Raw genomic sequence first — 24,196 nt, forward strand, 5'->3', positions numbered from 1 at the left:
CAATTATAAATACACAGTAAAATGTCACAAACTCATGAGATAAGACATGAAACAGGCAGAAGTGTAATTTATAGCACTCAGAATCTGGTTCAGGAGGTTAGGTCTCCGCTGACCATCTCTTGACACAAGTTTACATGTAGGCGTTGTTCAATGGCAAGAATAACGATTCAGACAACTATGGATGTCTCAGACTGAAACACACATTCACTTCAGCTACTACTACTAATACTTCAGCTGCTACTACTACTCTACTACTTTCAGATTCTTCAGATCAATTCATTTTACATTTCTGCATTTTCAGCAATGCTTTGCGTTTTTTATTCAGCCGTCAGCATTTTAGTATGAGGTTTCTCTGAAATACAATTGGGAAACGACATATTTGGAAATCATACCCCTTAGGCTCTTACCGTAATATCTAAGGTAATGGTGACACACCGCTAAGGAATTTGGAGGCTGGCCTTACTGCTTGACTTGACTTCACCACCCATAGATCATCCGATATTTTGTAAGTAGGCCTAACCCTTTAAGACTCCACTGTTGTGGTCGGATATAAAGCTAGGGCCAGAGCCGAGAGGGGTTTAAATCGGGGCGGTATATAAGACGTCTACGTCGAATCCTCCTTTGATCTCTGAAAAAATGACTTCACTCGCTCGAGCTTTGTCTAATCCCAAACCCAGCCACGCGGAATCTCTGAACTGCCCCCCCAACGCGATGCCAAAACGGATGCTGCATGAACGTTCTGGAGATCGTCGGGTACTGGTCATCAACACCGGAGGAACCATCGGAATGAAGAAACATGACGGGGGTAATTATCTATCTATGTTCTCAGATGAGCCGGGAGAGAGCATCGCCTGTCTAGGGAATCATCTGATGGACTATCTACTTGGACATTTAGGGTGTAGATTACGCAGAGTCTACTACGTGCGTTAGTGAACAATTCTGACAGATACATCTACACATAGGCCTACTACTGTTTTGGTTGAAACATCACACTCCTGATGACATGCACACAGGCACGCTGTTCAATCATTTCGCTTTAGTCAACTATGTGTCTGTGAAGGTTTCAAATCAACATTGTGCCGACTGTAGAAAAAAGAGTGTTCTTGATCGATAAAGAAATAAAATAAGAGCTGCTTCACCAAGCTTGGATCAATCCAAGCTGAGGGCTGAAGTTGGCTCTTAACACGCAAGCAGATGAGAGATGTTGGTTGGTCATAAACCATAAACAATATTTGTTAATCGCACACACTGGCACTTTGAGACAAATTCCTATTATGTTCTGCATAAATGGCAATAAAAAGAAATCCTAATCCTAATGTTGCAATCACAGTTGAGCTCTGAGTCCATAACCACACCAAGATTTAGGAACCTGATTTAGACCTTTATTCCACACTGATCGAGATTCAGTAAGAGCAGTAACTTTCACTTTTATCTTTGGCCCCAACAATTATTTTCAGGTTTATCTTTATTTAGCTGGGGGAAATTGATGCACATCAATTCATTAATTTGAACAATGCCCTTGATGAGTGAATCAATCTGACCATTCCTGCAATGTTAACTACCTATAGATTTATAAAAGTCAGCCTGACCCCACTGGTGTCATTCGTCCAGTAATAGTGGTGGAGCAGGTTGCCCTTCTTCAGTAGCGATGCTAAACAGTAACTCAATGCTGACTGTGTTAATATAACAACTCATGCTTGGAGTCTAGGGAGACAGCGCCCAGCATTACACAGGTTCATGTTTCAAGCACTGACATCAGACGTGATGACGGAAAAACAGCAAAATATCAGTTTTGTGGGTTTCTTCCCTCAAATCTTGTGTTTTCCTGGTGCTTCAGGGTATTGGAAGGCCAATACTGTTGGCCTTCCATCAATAATGGCCATTGATGCGCGCGCAAAATGATCGCAAAAAGAAATTTTGCTTGACCGGTTGCCATGGTTATCTCTGTGCGGTTAATTTGCAGCTGCGGTGTTAATTAGCGATGTTGTCCGCTTACTGTTACATTAAACTGTAATCAGAAAACGCGGTTATATGCTATAGACCCTGAAGTATCGGTGGTATAAAGGCAGGGACGAATTTCTAATTATAATATATGTACACTTTATGTTGAAAGAAAAGACCATCGCGATTCCTAATGAAATGAATGGCGGTGTTTATTCTTAAAAACGAGTTGATAAATTGTGAAAAATGAATTAAACTGTAATCAGACAACGCGGTTATGCTATAGACCCTAAAGTATCTGTGGCATAAAGGCTGGCACGTATTTATTTTATAAATATGTACACTTTATGTTGAAAGTATAGACCGTCGCGATTTCTATTGTAACGAAAGTAAAGATATATATGCGCAGTGGATTATACACCTGCGGAGGGTTGGGTGGATTGCGTGAAAAAAGTAATACTTGGAGGGATTGGGGGCTGGTCGCGGTTGAAATAAATAAATAATAAGCAGGTTAACATATTGACCAGCAAACGGCAAACTGACAAATTATATTTTTCTATAATCACCCTGCTTCTAAAATCTCCGCCCAGCGCTCGTCCGCTGGTTTTCCACAAGCATTCCACTGCGCGATCATCCTTGCTGCATATGCCCTCACACATTGTTGAAATTATATGCTGGATGCTTTATTCTTTCTATGTGGCTTTTAGTTAATGATCGGGTTATAATAAGACCACGTTGGCTATGTTCGCTTGCACACCGCGGTGTGCAAGCATAGGCTGATGAGGTGTCACGCGCTGTTCGACACATGCATGCGCATTGCGGTTACATCCCGACATTGTCAGACTGATCTGGCAGAGGTTCGGGACAGCGCAGGTGGACCTCTTCGCGTCCCGGGAGAACACGCACTGCAGGTGGTGGTTCTCCCTCAGCCCTAGGGATCTTCCCCCGTTGGGGGTAGATTCGTTGGCACACACCTTGGCCGCGGGCTCTCTTGTATGCGTTTCCCCCGCTCCAGCTGATCCTTCCTCTTCTGAAACGGGTCAGACAGGAGAGACTGTCCCTGATATTAGTGGCCCCGGAGAACCGTTCAGCTCTGTGGTTTCCAGAGCTTGCCGCGCTCTCGCGGTCGGCGCCTTGGCCAGTACCATTCAGGCCGGATGCGCTTTCACAGGCCCACGGGACGGTGCACCACCCGCCCGATGTCTCGGGACGGCTGTTGGTTTGGCTCCTGAGAGGTTGATCCTGCAGGGCAAAGGTTTGCCTGAGACGGTTATCAACACTATTCAGAGTGCTCGTGCGCCTTCTACTTCTTCCCTCTATGCGGCGAAGTGGTGCGCCTTCTCTAGTTGGTGTGAGACGAACCACGCTGTCCCATCTCAATGCGAGGTGGGAAGCGTGCTTTCGTTTCTGCAAAACTTATTGGAAAAAGGTTTGGCCTTCTCCACTATCAAGGTCTATGCGGCAGCCGTTTCGGCTGGCCATGCAGGCTGTGATGGTGGACCGATCTTCAGCCATTCACTGGTCAAGAGATTCTTGCGTGGGGCTAGACGGGTTAGGCCTGTTTCACGCGTGCTTACACCACGCTGGGATCTCCCCACCGTGTTGCACGGATTGTCCAGGGATCCTTTCGAGCCTCTCTCCCAGGCCCCTTTGGATGCCCTGTCATTTAAGACGGCGCTCTTGTTGGCCTTGGTTTCTGCCAAGCGGGCCGGTGAGCTAACCGCTCTGTCTGTCAGCCCGAGTTGCTTGTTGCTAAACGAGGACAGCTCCTTCGCGTTGCTCAGACCTAATCCTGCGTTCCTCCCGAAGAACATTAATAGTTCTTTTCGGTCGAGGGATATTGTGCTTAAGGCTTTTCACCCCCCGCCTCATTCTAGTGAGGCGGAGGCAGAGTTGCATCTACTGTGCCCGGTTCGGGCGTTGGCTATGTACGTGAATCGCTCGGCAGCGTTCCGCTCCACACAACAGTTGTTTGTGTGTTATAGCGACGCTAGCAGGGGCCGCGCTCTCTCTAAGCAGCGGTTTTCTCGCTGGGTATGTGAGGGTGTTTGCCTAGCCTACTCTCGGCAGGGCTTGGCGCCACCGTTGGGCGTTAAAGCTCACTCCACACGGAGCGTGGCCGCTTCAACGGCTCTACTCGAGGGCGTTTCGGTGGAAGACATCTGCGCGGCTGCGTCTTGGTCTCCCCCCGGCCCCTTTGTCCGTTTTTACATTTTAGACATGTCCAGGGGCTCACTCGGCAACTCTGTGCTAGAGTCCGGGACCCCTTTTACGGCTTAAGAATATAGACATGTTCTTTAAAGCGGCGTGGTTGGATTTCCTCTCGCCGGCTGGCGAGTTGGTCTTGATTACCAGTCTCTTACTCTCCCACCTTTTTTTTCAAATGAAAAACAGGCTAGGGGGTTTTTCTATTGGCTCGCCAATTGTCTGGTGGTTTTGTTTACCAGTGAGGCACTCCCGCCGTTTTCTTCAAATAAGAAACGGCCGAGAGAGTCCCATTATTGGAGAGCCGAATTCCGTAGCTCCGCCCCCGGTGGTAGCGGACCTAATGGAAACGATAGTTATGTTATTATAACTCTAGTTCTATGATTGTAGGCGTAGCCGTCTAGGCTTCGCCTTATGGGCTTGTCCCGTGCGCGCGCCCGCGCGCGCTGAAAATTCAAACTATGCACCTATCAGCGTGGGCACCGCCCACATTTCCCACGGTATCGTGTCTATATAACGCGGTGTATACCGTCGCTCATCCTCCACGCTTTTCTTTCAGCATTTGGAGGGTACAGCAGGCGGGAAACTAGACGGCTACGCCTACAATCATAGAACTAGAGTTATAATAACATAACTATCGTTCTATTTCATGTAGGCTACGCCGTCTAGGCTTCGCCTTATGGGCTAAGGTGAAGCTGCGAGCGGAGCCCGATCAATGTACTCCTGCTGGACCCCAGTCAAAACGACCTAAGTCACCAGAGCACATTAAGACTCAAAAAGCCAAGGAAGTGTAAAACACAACAGCTTTATAAAAACGAATTCCTCCTAGATCAAGCAAGGCAATGATCAAGGGAGAAAAAAGTGAGTCTGTAAAGACTCCGGCTCTATTCCGTGCTTCATGGAACCCATGAAAAGGAAAAGAAAACCAGAGCAAAACGGTTTCCATTAGGTCCGCTACCACCGGGGGCGGAGCTACGGAATTCGGCTCTTCAATAATGGGACTCTCTCGGCCGTTTCTTATTTGAAGAAAACGGCGGGAGTGCCTCACTGGTAAACAAAACCACCAGACAATTGGCGAGCCAATAGAAAACCCCCTAGCCTTGTTTTTCATTTGAAAAAAGGTGGGAGAGTAAGAGACTGGTAATCAAGACCAACTCGCCAGCCGGCGAGAGGAAATCCAACCACGCCGCTTTAAAGAACATGTCTATATTCTTAAGCCGTAAAAGGGGTCCCGGACTCTAGCACAGAGTTGCCGAGTGAGCCCCTGGACATGTCTAACATGTAAAAACGGACAAAGGGGCCGGGGGAAGACCAAGACGCAGCCGCGCAGATGTCTTCCACCGAAACGCCCTTGAGTAGAGCCGTTGAAGCGGCCACGCTCCGTGTGGAGTGAGCTTTAACGCCCAACGGTGGCGCCAAGCCCTGCCGAGAGTAGGCTAGGCAAACACCCTCACATACCCAGCGAGAAAACCGCTGCTTAGAGAGAGCGCGGCCCCTGCTAGCGTCGCTATAACACACAAACAACTGTTGTGTGGAGCGGAACGCTGCCGAGCGATTCACGTACATAGCCAACGCCCGAACCGGGCACAGGAGATGCAACTCCGCCTCCGCCTCACTAGAATGAGGCGGGGGGTGAAAAGCCTTAAGCACAATATCCCTCGACCGAAAAGAACTATTAATGTTCTTCGGGAGGAACGCAGGATTAGGTCTGAGCAACGCGAAGGAGCTGTCCTCGTTTAGCAACAAGCAACTCGGGCTGACAGACAGAGCGGTTAGCTCACCGGCCCGCTTGGCAGAAACCAAGGCCAACAAGAGCGCCGTCTTGAATGACAGGGCATCCAAAGGGGCCTGGGAGAGAGGCTCGAAAGGATCCCTGGACAATCCGCGCAACACGGTGGGGAGATCCCAGCGTGGTGTAAGCACGCGTGAAACAGGCCTAACCCGTCTAGCCCCACGCAAGAATCTCTTGACCAGTGGATGGCTGAAGATCGGTCCACCATCACAGCCTGCATGGCCAGCCGAAACGGCTGCCGCATAGACCTTGATAGTGGAGAAGGCCAAACCTTTTTCCAATAAGTTTTGCAGAAACGAAAGCACGCTTCCCACCTCGCATTGAGATGGGACAGCGTGGTTCGTCTCACACCAATTAGAGAAGGCGCACCACTTCGCCGCATAGAGGGAAGAAGTAGAAGGCGCACGAGCACTCTGAATAGTGTTGATAACCGTCTCAGGCAAACCTTTGCCCTGCAGGATCAACCTCTCAGGAGCCAAACCAACAGCCGTCCCGAGACATCGGGCGGGTGGTGCACCGTCCCGTGGGCCTGTGAAAGCGCATCCGGCCTGAATGGTACTGGCCAAGGCGCCGACCGCGAGAGCGCGGCAAGCTCTGGAAACCACAGAGCTGCACGGTTCTCCGGGGCCACTAATATCAGGGACAGTCTCTCCTGTCTGACCCGTTCCAGAAGAGGAAGGATCAGCTGGAGCGGGGGAAACGCATACAAGAGAGTCCGCGGCCAAGGTGTGTGTGCCAACGCATCTACCCCCAACGGGGGAAGATCCCGAGGGCTGAGGGAGAACCACCACCTGCAGTGCGTGTTCTCCCGGGACGCGAAGAGGTCCACCTGCGCTGTCCCGAACCTCTGCCAGATCAGTCTGACAATGTCGGGATGTATCCGCCACTCGTCTCGGCGGGGACCGCCTCGAGACATGAGGTCCGCTCCAAAGTTCTGGGCGCCCGCGATATGCAGGGCTCTCAGACTGCGGAGATACTGATGAGCCCAAAGCCAGAGCTCGACCGCCTTTCGGTGGAGAGCAGGGGAGCGGACTCCCCCCTGTCTGTTGATGTACGCCGCCGCCGACACGCTGTCTGTCCTGATCAGAACGTGGCGGCCGCGCACCAGGTGAAAGAAATGCAACAGCACTTTCCTCACAGCGTCGAGCTCCAACACATTTATGTGTGCTGTAGGGGGCGTGCGCCACTCGTCTCCGACCGAGTGAGAGAGGCACGTTCCTCCCCAACCCGTCAACGAGGCGTCCGTGAAGACCACTACGTAGGACGCCACCCTGCCCAGTGGAACACCCTTGAGAAGGGCGGAGGGTCCTTTCCAATATTCCAGGTCTGGCGACACCGAACGGGGGACGAGGAGCACCCTGAGCTTGTGTCGCCTGGGGTCCAACCGTTGGCGAGCAAACCACCGCTGGAGTCTGCGCATAAAAAGCAGACCCAGGGGGACCACGGGGTGGGCAGCTGCCATCAGCCCCAACAGGCGCATGGTGGACAGTGCGGTCACGTTTCTGCGAACGTGAAAACGGGAGAGCGCCGACAGGATGGCGTCTCGCCGAGGAGGCGAAAGCATCGCAGTCATGGTGGCTGAGTCTAGGCAAAGCCCCAAGTAGACTGTCTGCCGGCTGGGGAGCGGGGAGCTCTTCTCCCAGTTGATGGCAAAACCCAGGAAGGAGAGATGGTTTATCACCAACATGGTGTCCCTTCTCGCGGTCTCTTCTGAGTTGCTCAGAATAAGCAGATCGTCTAGGTAGAAGAGAATCCTCTTTCCCTGACGTCTGAGCGGTACCAACGCCGTCTCCACACACTTCGAGAAGGTGCGCGGCGCCAGGGAATAGCCGAACGGCAGACACTGGTACTCGTACGCCATCCCCATAAAGGCAAAGCGGAGAAACTTCCTGTGCGCCTGCCGAACAGGGACGTGGAAGTAAGCATCCTTGAGATCCAGGGATGTGAACCAATCGTCCTCTCTCACACACCGGAACAATGCTCCGACCGTGAGCATTCTGAACTTCCTCGTGGCAACGAATCTGTTGAACACGCGAAGATCCAGAATAGGTCTCATTTCCCCTGACTTCTTGGAAACCAGGAAGTAGCGGGAATAAAAACCTAGGTGAGACTCGTGGGGGGGAACGACAGTGATGGCCCCCTTTACCAAGAGACGTGCCACCTCTGCTGCCAGAGCCGTGCTCGCAGCCGGGTCCCGTAGCGTGGTCTCCACCAACCCCATAAAGGGTGGGGGACGACGCTTGAACTGTATGGGATGGCCCCATCTCAACGTGGTGTCCAACCACGATGGCAGAACGCACCGCTCTTGCCAACACGCATAGCGGTTGGAGAGAGGGCGAGCCGACAGCTGAGGAAGACCGTCCAGGAATAACCCGTATTCCTCTGCCCCTACCGCCTTCACACTGCGTGTGGACCAAGGGGGGCTTCCCACGAAAGGGAGGAGGCTCAGCGAGCGTAGGAGACGTACCACAACTAGCAGTTGTAAAAACAACGAGCTGTCTAGACGTCGCGCTCGTGCCCGCTGAACAGGGAGCTAGCCGTCCGGCCGCAGCACCTGTGCGCATGCGCTGTCCGCAGGCTGTAGCCACAGCGCGCGGACCCATCTCCTCACCTATAATGTGGGGAACCAGGAGACCGTGCAACGAGTCTCTGATCCGTCCACGAGGCTCCAAGGGACGCCGCTTCTTAGAAGCAGGTGAACCAGAGGCCATGTGAACACGCCGTCCGACCGCCACCCTACAGCCACCGGGCTGAGAGGGGGAAAGAGGCAACATGGAGGAGCGCACCACAAGCGTAGGGCGCAGGTGGCCTGGGGAATATCGCTCTTTAGGTACCATGTACTGCCGTTCGGCCGAACGGTCTTTACTCTTTTCTTTAATAGGGAAAGAAAAAGTAGGAGCAAGCGTCCGGAACTTCCCGGTCCGTGGCGCTGCTGCTCTCCCCGTGCGCGGCGGCTGCGGCTGCTGCACCGGGGCTGGAGTCGGAGGCGGCCCCATGGAACGCTGGGACCGGCCTAGACCCCGCTTCCTCTCAGCCTGCTGGCGGGAGGAGCCCGTGAGAATCGTCCCGAACCGGGAACGATCCTCACGGACTGACTGCTGGTGCGCGAGCACCTCGGAGAACCTGGGACCAAATAGGCCATCCGGCGCTAGTGGACCCTGGACGAGGCTGGCCCGCTCTCGTTCCGGCACCGCAGTGTGGGAGAGCCATATGACCCTTTGAATCATGGTAGCCCACGCCATATGCTGGCCGGCCGAAACGGCTATCGGCTGGCATAACTGGAGGATGGCGCTGGAAAAGCGGGAAACCGCCAGCCATCTCGCGGCTTCCTCCGGGCCGTAGGCCTCCCTGTCAGCCGACAAGGAGACCATGGCAGAGGAGAGCAGGGCGATGTTGTTGACCGCCGCCGCGGATTGAGAGGCACAAACGAACACCCTGTCCGTTAGGCCGACAATCTGCTTCTGGAGGCGGTCGGGGGGCAGCGGCTTTTCGTTAAGGAGCCATCCGGCGCCCGGACAGAGAAGCGCTGCCAGGGGAGGCTCCAGACGAGGGATCCCCCTCGCCTGAGCATCGGCCCACCCCTCCACGTTGGTGAAATCCGTGTAGGATCTTACCGGAGCCTTCAGGGTCGAAGGGTCCTCACCGGCAGCAATAAACAAGTGCTGCAAAGGCGGGAACAAGGGGCACTGGGTAACCCGCCGGGAAAAAGATGGGGTGCGAAAGCACTCGCCCTGCATATCGTCAGATACGGGGGCGAGAGGCGGGGCCGGCATGGGAATCCCTTTGATGGCCGCCGCCTCACCCATGATCTCCCGGAAGAGATCGGTCATCCGGCACGGACCCTCGTGTTGTATGACGGTGGCGGTTGTAACCCGAGAGCGGGAAAAACCGGACGCCGAGTCGCCGAAGACGTCGTCCAGGGAGGCGTCGATGATGCCATCGTCGACGTCAGGTCCGAATAGGTCAATGGCGTCAGCCATTTCCACCGCAGGGGAAAAGAAGAGATGCCTGGAGAGGATCCCCTCTTCAGGCAGCTCCCGGCAGGCGACACAGGAGACGGGGGCCGCCATAGCAGCCGCGGCGTGGTCGGCGCCGAGGCACCAAAAGCACGCCAAGTGCCCGTCACCCGGTGCCAGGGAGGCGGGACAGGAGGCGCATAGGAGTCCTGAAAAGGACCTAGCTCTAGGAGCGCTCTCAGGTGGCCCTGAAAAGGGCCGTTTGTCCGCGGCCTCGCCCGAGCCGCTGCCACCGGCTTGGGAGATCCGTGTTGAAGTTCTCATCTTCTTAATAGTAGTTCTCAATTTCTCGCTGATAAGCACAAGTGCTGAAAGAAAAGGGAGGATGAGCGACGGTATACACCGCGTTATATAGACACGATACCGTGGGAAATGTGGGCGGTGCCCACGCTGATAGGTGCATAGTTTGAATTTTCAGCGCGCGCGGGCGCGCGCACGGGACAAGCCCATAAGGCGAAGCCTAGACGGCGTAGCCTACATGAAATAGAACCGTGTTGCTCTGGTTTTTCTTTTCCTTTTCATGGGTTCCATGAAGCACGGAATAGAGCCGGAGTCTTTACAGACTCACTTTTTTCTCCCTTGATCATTGTCTTGCTTGATCTAGGAGGAATTCGTTTTTATAAAGCTGTTGTGTTTTACACTTCCTTGGCTTTTTGAGTCTTAATGTGCTCTGGTGACTTAGGTCGTTTTGACTGGGGTCCAGCAGGAGTACATTGATCGGGCTCCGCTCGCAGCTTCACCTTAGCCCATAAGGCGAAGCCTAGACGGCGTAGCCTACATGAAATAGAACGATAGTTATGTTATTATAACTCTAGTTCTATGATTGTAGGCGTAGCCGTCTAGTTTCCCACCTTTACCCTCCAAATGCTGAAAGAAGAGCGTGGAGGATGAGCGACGGTATACACCGCTTTATATAGACACGATGCCGTGGGAAATGTGGGCGGTGCCCACGCTGATAGGTGCATAGTTTGAATTTTCAGCGCGCACGGGACAAGCCCATAAGGAGAAGCCTAGACGGCTACGCCTACAATCATAGAACTAGAGTTTTAATAACATAACTATCGTTATCTCGGCCATGGTTGACAAGAATTGGGGGAAAGGAACTTTGGCCTTGACTCTCTGAAGTAACCCCGACATGGAGGACAAAGGGATTGTAGGCCTACTCCCGGAGCTGAGCTGCCGGACTGCCGCCGCGCTCCCTCCAATGGAGCAGCTCGGCAGTCCGGCAGCTCAGCTCCGAGACAGATCACCCTCACTTTCTCCTCGATGTCTTCTCCTCCGGAGTCCGGACTACCGGCAGTCGGCAGCTCGTCCCCTTGTCCACAAAATCTTAGCTGCTCTGATTGGACAGCTCGTCCCCTTGTCCACAAAATCTTAGCTGCTCTGATTGGACAGCTCGTCCCCTTGTCCACAAAATCTTAGCTGCTCTGATTGGAGGGGGATGGGGAAGTGGGAGCTAATATTCAAAATCGCCGAAACTGATTCGCTTGTTTGGTAACTGGAGGCGGGGTCCTTTCAGAATGCATCTCACTCAAAAAATCATTTAGGCTACAGACCTTTTTCCAACAACCCAGATCCCAGGAAAATTGTTGTTTTCATAATATGTCCCTGGCCAAAATACAATAACCTACATGGAGGTTTTCCTGACATGCAGTAGCCTATGTCTGAAATCACATATCAACTGCAAATGTCACATCTGAATTTGGCGGTTGATAATGTAGGCCTACTCCTCAACTAAGTGAAAGATCCATATGTATTCAAATAACGAATCCTACATTAAAGTACTTCAGTATGAAAACATTTCCTCAAATGTAGTTAAAACTTCTCAGGCTTCAATAAGCTTGTCAGCCATATGGCAAGCAAGTAAGCTTGATAGACAAGCTTGCATGCCATGAGTGCAGTCATGCATTCATTGTATTGACAAAGACAATTCATAAATAAAAAAATCATATATACTGCCTTAGAAATCTCTGTATTTAGCATTATGATTACAAATGGTACGATATAATAAATGGAGGAGTCCTACTTGAATGTGTAAACTGAGACTAAGACTTTAATCTCTTGCAGTTTTAGGTTCTGTTTTAGGGTTCGGTTCATACGATTTTTCCCAATCTGTGAATATGTAATGGAACACGAACATGTTAATAAAGTTAAAAAATAAATAAAAGTTATATTATGTTCTTAAGCACGCGCATCAAGTGCAATTTTCCTTGTTACCAGCAGAGTTCACTGTCAGCCAGGTTTCTGGGCTGCTTGATTGTAACACAGCCACAAACGCACGCCTCTCAAAGACTGATAGTTTTTGTCTCACCCCCAGGCCTCAAACCGGAGCCCAATGCGATGGTGAAGGAGTTGCGAGGGATGAAAATCTTCCACGATGCAGAATATGCCAAGGAAAAGGGCTACGACCACGATGAAAACACACTGGTCCTGCCGTAAGCCTTTCGTCCAGCAAGACACCCCTTCAATATGTCATAAATATATTGCTCAGTCTCAAAGGGCTGTGAAGCCCTTTGAGACTGTGTGATTAAGGGCTATACAAATAAAATAGAATTTAACAATTCTATTGTATGGGGTGCCGATTGTAAAAATTCGGTTACACTTTTGATACATTTTCAACATTTAGCTCACTTTCCTCACATTTAGGGCATTTTCCTCACATTTGAGACAGATATTCATGTAAAACAACACGTTATGTAATTGTCAACAATATGTTCAAATGTAAAAAAAGGTTTTGTTGTTTCTGAATTTCTGTCTGAGGAAGCCTCGTAGGCTGGTCTGATGGTGGCGCTGTGGATCATTTGCCTTTGCCAAGAATATATTTAACATTGATTCCCGGGAAGTAGCACAGACTCATATGTTAGTCCTCCATTCATCAGACAGCGTCAGTATGATAATGCACTACCCTTGTAACACCTTAAGGCTACACTGGCAGCCTTGTAACACCTGAAGGCTACACTGGCAGCCCCACATAGACGTTGCCACTCGTTCGTCCCATTTTTTGAGAAGAGGGGGAAATGCTACGCCCATCCACAGTTCCGACTGTGCTTGTAAATGCCTTGGGACCCCCTGCAGCTCAAGCAGAAGGGGATCTGCTGCACAGCCAATCGTTTCGTTGAACATGCTTGCATTTTTCAAATATTTCCCATCCATTCTCTTAACACTCTCAAGTTAATCCACCATTAGGATTAACCAAATGAACGTGTGATTTCCTGTGTGATCCATTACTCCTTTTTGTCCATCTTTTTCCTTGTTATGCTGAATATTGGCCTTCATTGTAACTGCTGTATTAACTTCTTACTTTTAACGCCCTCCCTTTTAATCGGCTGGCTAATGCATTTGATAATTGCAAAGTCGACGTCTTTTCACAGGTCATATAGCAAGTGCGATCGACGGGTTGTGTACACCCTTCTAGAGTACGACCCCTTACTGGATTCCTCCAACATGACAACCGAGGACTGGGCGAAAATCGGGAAGGACATCGAGGTATGTAATGCCCAATTATCTATTTCTCTGCAGCACATTAATTATCACGCCTTTTGGGCATCACAATCAATTAAATATAAGGTGAAACATTTAAGAAGAAGGCATTGCTGGCGCGTGTTGGATAGATGTGTCTGCTCATTCACCAATCAAAAATGAGTTTTCCATAGATTGGTCATCTCACCCTTTTAAACCATATTATATTTGTTTCGGTAGAAAAACTACGAGCAATACGATGGCTTCGTGATCCTCCACGGCACGGACACCATGGCGTACACGTCCTCCGCCCTGTCCTTCATGTGTGACCACCTGGGCAAGCCCGTCATCGTCACTGGCTCCCAGGTAACGCCTGCGGTCTGACGAGGTCTGGGCTGACACCACAACAGCCCCTGGATAATGCTATGGGGCCCCGTCAAGATGGGACAGATCAGTCGAGGCTGCTGATGCAATAACGCTCTGTTATTATTTTATGACTGTGGCACCTACATTTCCCTTTGGGAATGATTAGTAGTATATTAGTAGTCTGTCTCTCTGTCTGTAGCATCTTATCCTAGCTATCTTTGGTGCATACAGGGAATGGGTTAACCTAACAATTGTTAGTGCTTGGTGGCACTTAGTTCTATGAACATCCTTACTGTACTGGCAGTAAGGATATACTGTCGTTATCCTCATCCTCATCTTTATCCGCTTATCCGGGGTTGTGTCGTCGGGGCAGCAGCTCAAGATTTATTTATACTGTTGTTATATATATTGTTTCTCCTTCTTTTGACAAATGTACTCATTGTAAGTCGCTTTGGATAAAGCGTCTGCTAAATGCCATAAATGTCCATGTCAATGTCTGTCTACTTCACTTTTGTATCGACAGGATAGTCGAGTTTGTTGAAAGAGTGAGATGTGACATGTAGCATAAGACATTTAAACCCGGGTAACCAAGGCATACTGTCGCCTGACTGGTTTGCACATCAGTGGGGTGAGTCACCGATGCGTCTTTTTTCTAATGTAATTATTTGAGTTGAAAACATAAACTTTCTTCCAGGTGCCAATTTATGACCTGTGGAACGATGGCAGGGACAACCTGCTGGGGGCGCTGCTGCTCGCTGGTCTGTTTGACATTCCGGAGGTGAGCAATAAGAGGCTGCTACTGTTGGCTACTGCACGTAGATACTACATGTAGCTACTGTGTGTCAGTTGATTCTTCTATTAACATTTGTTTGCACAACAACCAATTTGTAAATTTTCATTGACGTTGCATTTGAACGGGAACGTTCAAAAGAACGTATTTTTCCCGCCTTTTTATTTTCCGACAGAAAATTAGTCATTGTTTTGATTGACATTTCTTACAGTTTTATGTGGAGGGAAGGAACAAAAACGTTGTTAACATTCTCACTCAAGGAGATTGTTGGGTAAACGTTGGTGTGTTTCGCAACAGCAGGTGATTATCTCAAACAGGAAGAGGACTGTCAGGGAGTACAACAAGATACTAGGAGGACCATTAAAACTAACTGATTAAACTCCCTTTTTTGCACAAAAGATTAAACAGTTGATACGTTTGATACTATTATGGCTTAATTCACTTGTCTAGTGAGTGAATGAAACTATAATAGTTTAGCTTGAACCAACGTCCTTCCCGACAGACGTTTGTTCATGGCTGCTGTCCTCATCAGAAAGATTGTACCATTAAAACCATATTCCTCTATCAAAATACATTGTTCACCTGTACGTCTCTTCCTATCAAGGTATGCTTGTACTTCCGCAACAAACTGTACAGGGGAAACCGCGTCACCAAAGTGGACGCTGGGAGTTTCGATGGCTTCGCCTCCCCTAACCTGCCCCCCCTGGCCAAGATGGACGTGGATGTAACGGGTAATGGATGAATCAATGGATGGATGGATGAATAAATGGCTGGTCATGGTGCTTCCTCACGTTTGTATTTCCAGTTGTGGTTACCGTTGCAATTTAGTGAATTCTCTGTCCCCTACAGTCCACTGGGACATGCTGTGGAGAGCCGAGACCTCCACCAAGTTCTGCGTGAGCACAAAGCTGAACTGCAACGTGGGCCTGCTGAGGCTGTTCCCTGGCATCACCACGGAAACCGTAAGTCAGCCAGGGAGGAGGGGAGACGGCAGGAGATAGCTACAAATAGGGGAGGGAGGGAGGGAGAGAGAGAGAGGGAGGGAGTGGGAGCAAGTAGGAGGGAGGGAGGGAGGGAGGGAGGGAGGGAGGGAGGGAGGGAGAGAGAGAGGGAGAGAGGGAGGGAGGGAGGGAGAGGGAGGGAGGGAGAGAGAGAGGGAGGGAGTGGGAGCAAGTAGGAGGGAGGGAGGGAGTAGAAGGGGGGAAGTAAGTAAGCTGGAGGGAGGGAGAGAGAGAGGGAGGGAGGGAGGGAGGGAGGGAGAGGGAGGGAGGGAGGGAGAGAGAGAGGGAGGGAGTGGGAGCAAGTAGGAGGGAGGGAGGGAGTGGGAGGTAGCAAGTAAGTAAGCTGGAGGGAGGGAGGGAGGGAGGGAGGGAGGGAGGGAGGGAGGGAGGGAGGGAGGGAGGGAGGGTAAGGGAGGGAGAAGGAGGGGGAGGTATATATACAGGGAGGGACGGGGTGTCCACAAGGAAGGGAGGAAAAACAAACTTTTCATTCATATTCAATCTTGATCTTGTCTGCAGTGCTGGCTCCATTCCATTATCTCAATACGGGTTGATTAGTCAAAATACCTTGGGCTTTTGTCTTCATTGACATCCATATGTGTCTGTCAAATACTATGTATGTGTATACTATGTGTACTGCACAGGCTTTGCTCAGTTATAGAAGGAAGCCCTCCATCTAGCCATGCATCTGTCTTCTAAAGTACGGATAGTGGCATTGGTAATATTGGTAATAGTGGTGTCCTTTCCTCTGCAACTTCTTAACGTTGACAATTCTGAGAATAGCATTCATGTTTTACACAAATATTTGCCCTAGAAAGATTTCATTTTTTTCCTTCCCTGTAATTAGTCGCCTGACCCATGTTTGTAAACGGCCTGAGTCCCATGTTGCATTTTCACAAGGACACAGGCTTGTACGACTTCTACGGCAATTGGAAAAATAAATTGAGGGAATTATTATAGCGTTAGACTGGGATCTAACAGGCCAGATTGTGCGTGCATCTTCTTGGATTGTCGTACAGTGTATCGAGTGCAGGTGACAAGCCACGCAGTAAGACAAACACATTTGATTTAAATACCCATTTGCCATCGCAGTAGGCTTCAGATCCCTTTAGAGGCATAAATACCAGACTTTACAATGGGGAAGGGCTCCTGTGGCGAGGCGAATTAGACTGAGAGGAAACCCAGGGTTTCTCTCCCGTTACCCCCGTCGACCATCAAAAGACCTTCTCTCTCTCTGCCTCTCTCTGCCTGTCTGTCTGTCTGTCTGTCTGTCTGTCTGTCTGTCTGTCTGTCTGTCTGTCTGTCTGTCTCTCTGTCTCTCTTTCTCTCTCTCTCTCTCTCTCGCTCTCTGTCTCTCTCTCTCTGTCTCTCTCCCTCTCTCTCTCTCTCTCTCTATCTCCCACTCTCTCTCTCTCCTTTCCTCCCTCCCTCTCTCTCCTTTTCTCCCTCCTTCTCTCTGTCTCTCTCTCTCTTTCTCTCCTTTCCTCCCTCTCTCTTTCTCCTTTCCTCCCTCCCTCTCTCTCCTTTTCTCCCTCCCTCTGTCCCCCTCTGTCTCCCTCCCTCTCTCTCTCTGACTGTCTTGAGTCACATGGTTGTCGTACTCATGCTCGGCTCACTGTACCCTTGCTGTTTGCTTTGGGTTTGAAGCGCTTCCGTCTGTACGAGAGGCTTGGGGCATGGTGTATCCGCCTATCGTATCAGCAAACGGCCTTTCCTGCTGGGCTTTTTTAGTGCTGCGCACCTGTCCCACCTTATGTTCAGAGTGGCAGCATCACAAGACAACAGCAGATGTGCTTTTAGGAGAGGAGCTGGGATCACATGCATGGATGGGGTTGGGGGAGTTGAGCCCTGGGTATGGGAAGTTGTAGGTACCCAGCAGGTCTCGAGGTCGGGATGCATTTGGGATTCTGCGTCTGTGGTTCGGAGCCTTCTCTGCAGAAAGTCACTTATTCAGTGACATCTGGTGATCTCTGTAACGGGGAGCTGATGTGTCGTACAAAGGAACACGTGTGAAAACTAATCATGAATGCACCGACAAACCCAGCAGGGTTAGGGTTAGGGTTAGCTAACCCTAACCCTAACCCTAACCCAAACCCAGCAGGAAAGGCACAGCTGGCGGTGCATCTCCATCACCCCGACTTGTAGTTAGGTTTTCGGAGGGGGGCCCATAACATCTGGGGATCTTAGGGGCTTTTGCAGGGGACAGAGTCCAAGTGACTGACACAAAGTCCCATGTAGCCTCGACTCCTCCTCGCCTGCTCACGATATAACCCGTATGTCTGGCTGGTTCAGTGGAGTCCATGTATGGCGTGCTCTGACGCGTCTGCCCCGTGTGTGCAGGTGAGGTCGTTCCTGCAGGGCCCCATAGTGGGCGTGGTCCTGGAGACCTACGGCGCCGGGAACGCCCCCGACAACCGCCCCGACCTCCTGGCCGCGCTGAAGGAGGCCACCGACCGCGGCGTGATCATCATCAACACCACCCAGTGTCTGAAGGGCACCGTGTCCAAGATCTACGCCACGGGCGAGGTAGGAGCTAGCGCGGGCTAGCCATCAGAGAAGGGCTTCTGCTGAGTGGGTCAGTAGTAAATGGCAACAAAAGTCTGAATGAATAACCACGCAAACAAATGCTATTGGGAAAACAACCAACCAAGGGTGTGACTGATATCACATTTGAAAGTGGTTCTTCAATCTTCATTTGCTGGAATTTAAAGGCCCTGAACGAACTAAATCCTACCATCGTCCTGTGCAGTTTTTAAATGCAGTCGAAATGTCGTCAAAACTGAAATAAGAGGAATCGTTTGGAGTCCCTAAAATGGCAGGCGAGGGAAATGAGCCCTTGGATGGTAGCCACCTGCCTGCCTCTCCCCAGGGCCTGTATGCAGCGGGGCTGCTGTCCGGTGGGGACATGACCCCCGAGGCGGTCCTCTCCAAGCTGTCTCACGTGTTGGCCATTGAAGGGCTGGACCTGAAGACCAAAAAGAAGGTGGGTCTTGCATTTAGATTTACATTCAGGGCATTTAGCAGACACCTCCACGCTTCTTTCCAAAGCGACTTACAATGTGTGCATTTGTTAGAAGAAGGAGAAACAATATATCGCTGTTGGTACAGTCAGGTCGTTCGTACTATTGTATCGTTGTTGGTCAGTTCTGCCACATGCCGCCGATGTAGTTGTGACCACTGCTGGCCCCACGTTTGCATACTTATCTATGGGTTCCTGCACGTACCTCACACGGTCCAGATGATGGAAGAGAACCTGCGAGGGGAGATGAGTGCAGACCTGGGAGCCAAGCACAACCTGAGGGACAGCCGCTTCATCCAGGTCATCACCAAGTCGCTCAGCATCAGCTGCAAGAAGGTCAGTCTGAACGGAAAGATGCTTTACGTTTTAGCCCTATGTGAGATGCAGCATGTGGAAAGTTCAGTGTTTGTCAATGAGACACAAGCCTCTATCTCCATCAGACAGGGATACACTGCACACCGCAGACAATCTACTTGCAGGTAACCTTTTATAAGGACTTGGGGGCTTGGCTAATTGTAGACGGTGTCTATGTCGAGATGTGAGCCATCAGCTATGATTTTGTGTTCTGAATTTGGGCCGTTGTCAAACCATTGACGTCTGTTCTATTCCAAACGAGCAATAGATGTATATTTTGTTTTGTCCAACACAAGAAAGCCTAACCAAACAAGCCCTGGATTCATAGTTTTCTCCAATAGTGCCGGCATACTCTAAAATCCACAAGTGTTTAGAGGCCACTAGGCATGCTCACAGACTTGGGAGTCTGGGGAACAGGGAGAATGTCATGCCATGGCTGCGATGATTCTGAGTGCAGAGCAACCTTGCAACAAATCGTGGGGGAAAGTGTAAGCGGGGTCGTTTTTAAATGATGGGACCGCAGCCTAAGCCTTTACCCCTGGATCCAAATGTGCTCAGTGCCGAGCTGCTAGTGTCCTTGACCGTTGGCTGAAAGGTTGATAGCAGTTGGTGTCCCTCCCCGCCCTGCTCGTGAAGAAAAGATTTGGGATAAACAGCCACTGAAGGGCCTGACTGAAGTCACATTTGATGGTGGTTCTTCAATCTTAATTGAATTGAATTCAAAGGTCCTGAACTTGCTGCATTCTAACATTGTCCTGTGCAGTTTATGAATACAGTCGATATTGAAAAAGGGGATACTACTGTGGCAGTAATCCTAGTACTCGTTTTCACTGTGTTGCAGAGATAAGATGAGAATAGGATTTGTTGATAGCTCTATCAAAAGTGACGGATAAAGCTTCACTGATTTTGAATGCCGTTCCCCAGGAGCTGGAAGCAATACGTGATGCCCTGGCCCCCCCGCTGGCCTGCGCCGCCGCCAAGATCGGAGACGTGGAGGCCCTGGAATCCATCCGGGAAATGGCAAGCAACACTGAAATAAACGCATAATAATAATGTAGCATGCCAGGTAGGGCTGCAACGATGAGTCCATCAAGCGAGAAAATTTATTAAATCTTATTTACTTTACATCCCAACAGTAATCAATAATGCAAATGCTCTGGAAAAAAAACTGGGAAAAGAAAGAAATGGCTGGTCTGTGGTTGTCCCAGGCCGGTCTGTCTACTTACCTACCCTGCCACCTGCACACAGTCTGCCCATGCACTCATCACGCATGACCAGAGCTTTCCACAAGGCTAGGCAGAGCTATTGCTAAAGCTAGCCAGCGAGTAGAGTAATATGTTTCAGGAGAGTCACCTCCAAATCGTCTAACCGGACTGAAATGTTATTTTTGTTGGCTTGTCAGAAAAAGCAAGCACCTTTAAGCCTTCTCTTTGTCTGTAACCTTATGATGAAATTTGCTTTGACATTGTATTGTCAAAATTATTAATCTAAAAAAGATCCTGTTGGATTCATCGACTATAAAAATTTGCTGCAGCCCTAAGGCCAAGACGTTGAACGCAGCAGCTTGACAGGTTATACAGATCTACAAGATTGATGGCTTGATATAACTTGGTCTCTCTCTCCAAAGTTGATCGCTTCTGTTACTTTGAGGGACCTGGAGGCTAAGATCGACCGTGTTTTCCTTGATTCAGCTTTTATATTGTTCCTTAATAAAATATATCTCGCCCTGAAAGCTGTTTTAACTACATCATCATCCGGTCTTCATCATTTGACCAAAACACTAACGGCAGTCGTGGTTTGTCCGGTGTCTGGACTAGGGGAGTATCCTGAGTCTGGGTGACTACGACGGACGCACCCCGCTGCACATCGCTGCGAGTGAGGGCCACCTGAAGGTGGTCCAGTACCTCCTGGAGCACGGGTCCACCATCCACGGCCGGGATCGCCACGGCGACACACCCCTGTCCAACGCAGTGCTCTTCAGGTAAGCCCCGCAAAAGTTTGTGAAGGACTGTGCTTAACTGGCTTTTAACAACCGCCTCTTTTATGTTCTTTGTCATTAACTCCACGGAGGACGGGCCCGGAGGAGTTCCTCTTTGATTGTCATTGGGGAACCGAGGTCTTTAAACGTTAAACTATTAGAAAGTAATTGGGGTCATTAGTTCGATTTATAGCCGAGCCAGTTTGGGGTGTCCCCATTTTTTGTGCTTTAGTATCTGGACATGTTGGGTCTTTCTGCTGAAGTCACTGAGCCTCAGGGGAGAGCCAGTCTTTAGGGTGTCAAAGAAAAAGAGCGTATGATGGTACACGCTGTATTTGTCCCCTGTGGTTGCACCTCAACAACACGGACACCTCCCAACGAGTGCATCTTTGTTCTGTCGCAACCCCCCATCTAATAATACTCATTCGTGCCCAATTGTTACTGATGCACAACTCCTATGTTCCCCCCTCCGCCCCTCTGTGGTCTCCTGCAGACGCAAAGACATCGTGAGACTCCTGCGGAAGGCCGGAGCCCACCTGTCCCGAGAGCAGCTGGCCGTCTCGGGCACAGAGCTGTGCAGGTGAGACGCGCTCGGAGATGGTATGGGGGACAAGCGTTGAGACAACCACCCCCACCCTCGTCATCACAGCTACGACCAACCCCCCCGTGTCTGAGGCCGAGCGGTAGCAGGAATGCTCCCAGGCAGCATGACTGCGGCTCTCCTCATCTCCAGCATCTCTCTCTCTCCCTGGCCCCCATGCACGCAGAGCCTGGCTCCTCCGTGTGGCCCCCACACTCGGGTCGCTGGGCCCGTCGGCTCCGTCACGGTCCGGATGCTATCCCGCTGCGTTACGACATGTCCTGTAAAACGTGCCTGTTGAAGATCTGATACAGAGCCCGCCGTGTGTCCATTACGATTGATTACCACGTCGCCAATCATGAACTACTTCCATTTCTCTGTTGTTTAGTTATTTTTAAAAGATGCATTACCTTTGCTGACGCTTACCTGCTGGTTGATATGACTGCAGCGGTTTAGATATTCAGGTTGTTCAGCGGAACGGCGGCTGTACGTCGAGGGCTACTCTGACCTCTGATCCCTTGTGTGTTTTTAGCCTAGCGGCTCACGGAGACCTGGACGGTCTGCAGATCTGGCACGTAGCCGGGGCCGATCTGAACGCCCCCGGGTACGACGGACAGTCGGCCCTTTCAGTGGTTAGTACTGGAGTCCTTTTTCGTTTCCTTTCCGCACTTATTTTATATTGTATGTCCTGGCACTTCAAAACAGTACGTAGCATCATGTCGCGTCTTATAATATCTATATTCTTTGTATACGGAGAATGGGTTAACCTAACAATTGATAGTGCTTGGCCCTTGGTTCTATGAACATCCTTACTGTACAGCCAGTGATGTTTGGTTTCTCTTTCTTCTTAAAAATGTACTCATGTAAGTCGCTTTGGATAAAAGCGTGGAGGTGTCAACATGACAGTAACGTGTTCCTCCTTCCAGGCCAAGGGGGCTGGCAAGTTGGAGGCCGTTGCGCTGCTTAATCGCCTCCTGAGTGCCAAGGATCAGGTGAGCCGTTGTTGTTCCTCACCACTCTCTCCCCCCACCACCACCCCACCACACTTTTAAGACACAACGCAAGCCAATAACACACTGAACTTTAGTGTGTTTCTCTGGTCTCTCTGTCATTAACTCTTGTCTGTCTTTCCAGGAAAAACTGGGTGATGAGTAGGATGATGATAATGTTGGTGACAGGGGTGAGGTAAATAATATTCACTGTCTATGTGTGTATAACCCGTGTGATTTTCCCTATATCTGAATTCTGACCTCCCTTGCACGTTCATGCTCTTTGGAATCTTCCTTAAGGACTTGTGTTATTATTCTTTTTTCCCCTCCTTCTGTGGGTGAATTTTTCAGCTCACGTTACTCTAATTTCTGGGTATATCCCTACACTTGTGATGTCTGTGGAGGGCAACGTTTCTAAAAAAAAAAAAGCTCATAGTTAAAGGTTTAGAAGCATTATTATAATTTATCATAGCGACCATCTTGTTAATCCTACCCCACCATGCCTACTCCTGCGTTGGGCTAGATCCCCAGGAAATGCCTGCACACCTCAAACCTGTGCAACCTGCTGTCCCTGAAAGCTGTGCATCTCTGTGTGCACGTGTGCATGCGGTAAGAACAATCCATCTCCTCTCGCCCTTCTCCCTCAGAGTGGGATCAAGCCCAGCACCCCCCCGGTGGGATGCTAGACCCGGGTGGGCTCCTACGCCAGCCAGGCTCGCTCACTGCCCTTCCCAGAGCGGCGCCATCGCCTCTCCTTCCAATGTTCCAGCGAGTCCTGCCGCTTCAACGCTTTCTCGATCCCTTTGTCACGAGCGTCTCGGTACGCCACCAAACATGTGAACCTTTATTTCTGCCTGCTCTTTCCCCCAATGTTATGTGTGTGTGTTGTTATTTTTATGTTAATCTATTGTATGTTCTTGTAAAGGTTGCTTTTCCACTTGTCAGTACCTACCAGGCAATCAGGGAATCTGCTGTCAATGGCTTAAAAAAGATATGTGACAATGAGAACTTGATAAAGAAATTGCACTTGAGATTCTTGAACCATTGTTTCCGGCCTTCTGTATGCTGTTGTCTCTGCCGCTGAACAATTTGCAGTGCTTCATTATCACTTTTGACCATTGCTTGTACCCAAAGCCAATGTTAAAGTAGTTAATGCTTGAATGTATTCTTCTAAAGCAATCAATTAAGGTTTGTGTGAGTTTTTTTAATTGCTGTCCAACAAAACAAAGTTTTTCAGGGTTTTGGTAAGGGTTTTGTGTCCCTGTCGTATCAATATGCTTAAATGCTGTTCCTATTTGATTCGAAATAAAATGTATGAAAAACATTTAATAAATACATCCCATTCTAAATAAATCTCCTGTAATCAATGGTGAAATGTTACGTCCACATCGAACATACTTTGATAAAGACAACCAACCCATGAAGGTAATATTATATTTAGATATTGCTTGATCGGTACTGAATGAATCTACACATTAAAACATATCAAGCCCATTCCGGGACGAGGTGGAGCAGCTGAGCAAGCAGTGCAAGGCTAATAACCTGCTGCTGAACCAGCTCAAAACCCGGGAGGTCATCATCGACTTCAGGAGGAAGAAGACTGCGATCCAGCCCCTGCTCCTCGACGGTGGCTGCGTAGAGAGGGTCGCAGCCTTCTGCTTCCTGGGGGTGCTGTAGTGGCAATTTCTTTATCAGATATTGCGTCT

At 50.0% G+C, this 24,196-nt stretch overlaps 1 protein-coding gene across 1 annotated transcript; it reads left to right on the forward strand.

Moving 5' to 3' along the window:
- The first annotated feature begins 517 nt into the window (after positions 1-517).
- LOC115529870 (60 kDa lysophospholipase-like) lies at positions 518-23,839 on the forward strand. Its single transcript, XM_030338996.1, has 17 exons — positions 518-805; positions 12,272-12,389; positions 13,326-13,440; positions 13,654-13,779; positions 14,474-14,557; positions 15,174-15,300; positions 15,419-15,531; positions 17,911-18,096; positions 18,440-18,553; positions 18,809-18,925; positions 19,868-19,963; positions 20,761-20,924; positions 21,415-21,501; positions 22,034-22,133; positions 22,428-22,493; positions 22,636-22,686; positions 23,138-23,839. The coding sequence occupies exons 1-16, from the start codon at positions 637-639 to the stop codon at positions 22,654-22,656; spliced, it is 1,803 nt and encodes a 600-aa protein (XP_030194856.1). The 5' UTR covers positions 518-636; the 3' UTR covers positions 22,657-22,686; positions 23,138-23,839.
- Positions 23,840-24,196: the final 357 nt, after the last annotated feature.

Source organism: Gadus morhua, chromosome 17, assembly GCF_902167405.1.
Source record: "Gadus morhua chromosome 17, gadMor3.0, whole genome shotgun sequence".
NCBI lineage: Eukaryota > Metazoa > Chordata > Actinopteri > Gadiformes > Gadidae > Gadus > Gadus morhua.